This window comes from Morone saxatilis, unplaced genomic scaffold, assembly GCF_004916995.1.
Source record: "Morone saxatilis isolate NCDOM2014 unplaced genomic scaffold, NCSU_SB_2.0 Contig17, whole genome shotgun sequence".
In the NCBI taxonomy this organism is placed as follows: Eukaryota; Metazoa; Chordata; class Actinopteri; family Moronidae; genus Morone; species Morone saxatilis.
In genome coordinates this window covers 23,550,350-23,555,911 of record NW_023339729.1, presented here as the reverse complement: position 1 = coordinate 23,555,911, position 5,562 = coordinate 23,550,350, and the positions used below count along the sequence as shown (strand labels likewise).

The following is a 5,562-nucleotide window of genomic DNA, read 5'->3' as shown; positions in this document are numbered from 1 at the left end:
CCTCCTAAATGTTATACACTGGACGTTTAAATAAGCTTCGATGAATTGTTTGATGTTTATAATCTCAGATATCACTTCCTCTCAAAGACAGGGAATTAAACCTTCTCCACATGATACAAACCACTGTCAGCCGTTAATCTAATCATTAAGCAGAAGTGGATGAGTCTGTTTTCCTTTTTTGAAAGCAGAAGCGACTCAATTCAGCTATTGAACAGCTAATGAAATGTTTACCATTTAACTTCTTTGTGAGTTTTGTGTGACTCTACGCAAATTATTAAAGTTCCCCAAACACGGAACTTTCCCTTTAATGTTATTAATCTCAGAAAACTTTCCTGTCTCTTTCTGCTCTTCCAGGTTCAACATGGACATCCGACACATTAAGATCACGTCCGCTGAAGGCCTCTATCGCATCAATGAGAAGAAAGCATTCAAGGGATTAATTGTAAGTCTTACAACATCATCCGGTCCAAATCTGATCATGCTGACCAGAGGAAACACACTGAAACAGCCCTTAAGTTGCGAATAACCTCATTTCCTCCGCTCAAACCACATCTGACATCTATCTCACGTTGCTCTCTCTTCTCCTCCTCCTCCTTCTTCCTACATTAGGAGATGATTCAGTTTTACCAGCAGAACTCTTTGAAGGAGTACTTCAAGGATGTGGACACCACGCTGCGTACGCCTTACAAACAACCTGAGGAAAGCAACTCGCCTAACACGCCAAACAGCACCCCAGGTACAGTACATCTCCTCCTTATTATGATCATGAGAGGGTTGTGGATCTTCTCATCAAGCTCTCAGCAAGAAAGCGAATAATGTAACTTCCCAAAATGTCCAACCAGTCTTTTAAACATATCTGTGTTTGTGCGTAATGTTGCCCCTCTCACAGGAGGCAGCATGAGGAGTTTCGGCGTAGCGAGGGCCAGGTATGACTTCTCAGCCAGGGACCGCTCAGAGCTGTCGCTGCAGGAAGGAGACACCATCAAGATCCTCTCCAAGAAAGGTCACAGTGGTTGGTGGAAAGGAGAGGTGTACGGCCGGGTGAGGAATTTGAACACAAACGCCCACAAAAGGAGAAACATTTATTCATTTTTAGGCGTCTTTTCTTACCTGCACTGCTCCTGTGTCTCCAGGTGGGGTTCTTTCCAGCCAACTATGTGGAGGAGGACTACTCTGACTACTGCTGACGTGGCTCCAGAGGAGATGTGTAGACCCTGTATGTGTATAAACTGATATGTATACTAACATAATGTATGTTTAGGGGTCTGTGTGATACATGGTTTCCAATGATTGCATTAATCCATATGCACGAGTGTGGCTGAGTGCGTGAGAAAGGGGCTGTTACCTGTGATCTGATGACTGTTTAGTAATGTGAATAAAACTTTTGTTCAGCTGACTTGATGTGTATTTTTTATTTTTATCATATTTGGAATTAAGTGTAAACTTAACACCCATACCTGATTGTCAAACATCTCCTTTCAAAACCTTGGAAATAAACCTGCAGCCCCCACTCTTCTAAGATGGCTCTCCACAACATTTTGGTACCTGACTGCAGGGATTGGCTCCCATTCAAGGACAAGAGCACCAGGGAAGTTATCACTGACATTGGGTGATAAGGTCTGGCTCACAACTACCATCCTAATTGACTTTCTTAAGTCCCCTTTTTTGCTCTGTGCTCCAATGACAGTCAACTTTCTTTTCCTGTGTACACAAGTATGTACTCCTTAACAGTTATATTGTTTTTTATATTGTTTTATATATTGGATTATCATTGATGCATTCATGTATGCAGGATTTCAGCATTGTAGCTGGTAGAAGTTGAGCTTTGTAACAGCTTTCAACACTGCTGGGTAATTCAACAATGTTTTATAAACTGATTACATCTTTTGGATTAAACATTTAAACCTGTAAAGTAACATTTAACTGCAGCTATCAAATGTATTACAAGAACAATATTTTCCTCTGAAATGTATTGAGTATAAGTATAAAAAGTATTAGCATTAAGAATTAACATTTTAATACAGAGAATGCACATCCAGTTTGTAGTCAGTAATTCGTTCCACCACTGAGACCAAAAGTACACAATTGTATGTCAACAGGGTTCTCCACATACTTTTCCCCCATGTGTACATTCAGATGTTATTTCTGTATATCATATTTTTGCACACTTGTAAGACTTTGCATGCAGTACAAAGTTACAGCTTTCAAATGAACTGCAGGTAACATCAGTATAATTAACCTTCATTTAGAGAAGTGTTAAACAAACAAGAGGTTACAGTTTATTACAGTCTCTGCCTTCACGACAGGAACAACAATGACCAGCGCTCAGACTTGTAGGTAGGTAAATGTCTGCTTTAATTCAAAAATATCAAAACAAAAATTGTAGAACATCATGTCTTTCATATAATTTGCGGGCAAAAAATTATTAGCTAAAACTGAGATCAATGTCATATGTGTGTGTTTTCTGCTCTGAAGATGCCGCTTCTCGTCTCTTTCAGTTGTGTTGTCTGATCATGGCGGTTCCCTGCAACAGATTCCAGCGATTCCATCTGTGTGTGTGTGTGTGCGTGCGTAACAGGGAAGAGGTGTAGCATCTGTGTAGCACTGAGTCATGGTAGTCTACTGGTAGTACAGCTCCAGGTTCATCCCATCATGGATTTCATCTGAAGAGGTCGTGGTTAAGTACAACAGATCTGCTTGGTACAAGTTTATTACCATTAATGGAGCGACGCCTGAGAGCTGGTTCAGGCAGTCAACTCGAACACAAACTAAACACACAAAATTTGGCAGTCTATTTAAGCTGCAACATTTCCCAGCTCTCTGCTGCCTGGCCTGCCTGTTCTGTAAGCCACGCCGCCACCCCAGCATCCACCTGTACTCTCCGATTAGGGGAATTCGGGTATTGGCTCATCGCTCCCTGCAGATAAGCTTATGTAAAGATATTACAGGAGCCTAGACGCTAAAATCTAACTATGTTGTACTGCTGCAATAAACATTTCAAACAGGAGTTGTCTGACTGAAATATATTAAATTTGTTGCTTTAATATCACAAACAAGCTACTCTACATGTGAAAAGATTGTTTAGGAAAGGATACAGTCACCCAGAGTCACGTGGTCCTTGAATATAGTATACCTGTGGGAACAGAGGAGGAACATTTAGCTGCTGAAAGAACACAGCCACAGAAACACTTGTTATCGTCAAGCAGGGCATTATGCCACACGAGTATCTTACCATTTCTTTAATACAATTTTGTCATATCGTGTTCCTGTCTGGGCAGCAATGAGCTTCTTCAGATCCCCAATGCTATCCTCAGAGCTGAAGCAAGGGTGGGTTAAGGAAAGAGCAGTGTGATAGCATAAAGAAAATAATCAGACACACACTGAGTTTAAACCTGCAGAAAGAGCCCGGTTCTTTAAACGTGGTTCGACTAACCAAGGTTAACACGATGTTTACTAAAATGATCCTGTTCCTTCTCATCTTATCATGTATTTGTCGACCTTGGAGGAAGTTGTCTTGAACTACAGTATGGTCTTCATTTGGTATAAAAGACATCTTGACTAGAGAGTTCACTCATGGTCAGCTGGCATGCTACCGTGGCTGCAGATTTGTACGGCACATTTGAGAAGCTGGAACCAGAGACTGGTCCATTACGAGGATTTGCTTCTTTTCTTTATCTTACATCATGAAGATGTTACAACATGTTACTCCAGGAAGGAGTGACGTGCAACTGCAGATGAAATAATAATAAAAATAACAGTTACTTTGAGTCTTAAGGTGAATAAACCTACACTTTTTCAAGCTTGAATTTAAGGACTTGTTGCTGGGACATTTCACACCATTATGACTGGGCTAATGAGTTCAAGTCTTGATTTTATTTGAATAAATTGTCATTTATTTTCCAGAACAGGTTACTTTGTGATATTCAGGAAATCAGGATTAAAATGTTCTGTTGATACACAGTATAAATAAAAACTACAAACAACAGCTACAATGCAGAACCTTATGTGAAGTATAAGACCTATAAGACCCCTCTGTGCAAAGTTGCATTCAGGAACGATACCATTATCTCTAAACACTGGAGGTTTAATGCCACTCCAGGCTTTGTTTGTTGTGTAATTTAGGTGAGATTCATTTTGTTTGTTTTGCTGCCCTCTCTACGAGGAGATAAGGGATGTAAATGTCCTCCATTCATGAGGATTTCTTTTGACCGGAACAATATGCAAAACTGTGATTCAGGAAGGAGTGAAAGAAGGCAGAATAGTTTGTTTAAGCCAGAGCTGTTAAATGACCAGTAATATGACAATTAAATGAAATGTTTGACCACTGCAACTGTACTTCTGGTATCTTGTAAACACTTTGTAAACCCACTTTGTGTGCATGCCACAAAAAACCCCATCAAGTCCCAATCGAAGAGCCGCAGATGAAGAAGTGAAACATCTAAGTTTGTGTCAACTGCAGCCAACAACACGTGGACACAGGTATTACACACGTGGACACATTATTCAACATTATCTCCGCAGTTTCCAGTGAAGGATACTTGCACTTGACCCGGACTTTCTTGCCCAGACGATCGTTGCAAACCACCTCGATCATCTTCGGTTCCTGTCGGGCTGAAAGGAAACACAAGTCAGCTCCTCAGCACAACAACCGTGAGTGTGGAGTCCATTTAAACCATTTCCCAATAAAGTCCATCGAGCTCCCTGCATGCAGGTAGAAGCTACAGCTAATGTGGTTCAGTCACAGTGTGCCACAGTAGAGAAACAGAGCCTTTAAGTAAAGAAACAAAGAAATAAAAAGCAGCTGACGTTCACAACACGTAACACAATGCAGCGACCAATGTGCGTAACGTCACAAAGCACTCGTGTAAACCGACATTTAGTTTCTAAAATATAGAGCATCGTGTCACACATATAGTAAAGTGTTAAATGTGATATTCTTTACCTGGAAGTTCACAACAGAATATCAAATATTTCGCTTTTCTGAGATTTTCTGGCTCGCTCTCCGTCCGTCCGTCCCGCTGACCGTAAAGCTGATCCAGTTGGTGTGTTAGCCGCTCGGCCAATCAAATGGGCTCACTCGTGATTGACAGCCCGCGTCAGCCTATCACAGAGCGGAGAACCCCGTCGAAGGCGGAGCTCATTCCGACAACAACTCGTGCCGTAAACACGCCGCTCACTGTCGCAAATCCGCCCTCGCTGCAGCCCGACCTGTCACACGGCAGCTACATTGAAATTAAATTTGTAAACGTTGCTGCAGAAGAAATAATGGCAGACGAGGAGAAACTACCGGCCGGGTGGGAGAAGAGAATGAGCCGCAGTTCAGGTAACCAAAACACAACTCAGAGAGGATAAATGTTTTAATTCAGGCAGCTAAATGGAAGTAAACTTAGCTCACGAGCTAGCAGCCGCAGCATCGTGCTTTTTAAAACCGTGACAACGAGTGCGTGCGCAGCTTTTAAGTTGAATAAAGGTGAGTTGAACACGAGTGATCCGTGGACTCTGTGTCACAGGTGTGTTGTGTTAAATGCAGTGTTTGGCGCTGAATTGTGTGTGTGTGTGTGT

The 5,562-nt window shown here is 41.7% G+C and overlaps 3 protein-coding genes across 4 annotated transcripts in view; 2 read left to right on the top strand and 1 right to left on the bottom strand.

The window, feature by feature from the left end:
- Positions 1-1,396, top strand: part of LOC118326424 (proto-oncogene vav-like) — an 18,895-nt gene extending 17,499 nt beyond the window's left edge. For both annotated transcript variants that reach the window (XM_035659415.1, XM_035659414.1), the window contains exons 26-29: positions 355-442; positions 610-736; positions 890-1,041; positions 1,134-1,396. In XM_035659415.1, the coding sequence (XP_035515308.1) occupies positions 355-442; positions 610-736; positions 890-1,041; positions 1,134-1,187 (421 nt within the window). In that variant the 3' untranslated portion in view covers positions 1,188-1,396. The remainder of the gene's footprint in view (positions 1-354; positions 443-609; positions 737-889; positions 1,042-1,133) is intronic.
- Positions 1,397-2,331: 935 nt separating this feature from the next.
- Positions 2,332-5,061, bottom strand: ubl5 (ubiquitin like 5). Its single transcript, XM_035659418.1, has 5 exons — positions 4,943-5,061; positions 4,539-4,611; positions 3,233-3,316; positions 3,096-3,133; positions 2,332-2,663 (listed from the first exon to the last, which is right to left on the bottom strand). The coding sequence occupies exons 2-5, from the start codon at positions 4,592-4,594 to the stop codon at positions 2,620-2,622; spliced, it is 222 nt and encodes a 73-aa protein (XP_035515311.1). The 5' UTR covers positions 4,595-4,611; positions 4,943-5,061; the 3' UTR covers positions 2,332-2,619.
- Positions 5,062-5,166: 105 nt separating this feature from the next.
- The window catches only part of pin1 (peptidylprolyl cis/trans isomerase, NIMA-interacting 1), a 4,282-nt gene continuing 3,886 nt past the window's right edge, over positions 5,167-5,562 (top strand). Inside the window, exon 1 of the mRNA XM_035659417.1 lies at positions 5,167-5,323. Coding sequence (XP_035515310.1) covers positions 5,266-5,323 — 58 coding nt within the window. The 5' untranslated portion in view covers positions 5,167-5,265. The remainder of the gene's footprint in view (positions 5,324-5,562) is intronic.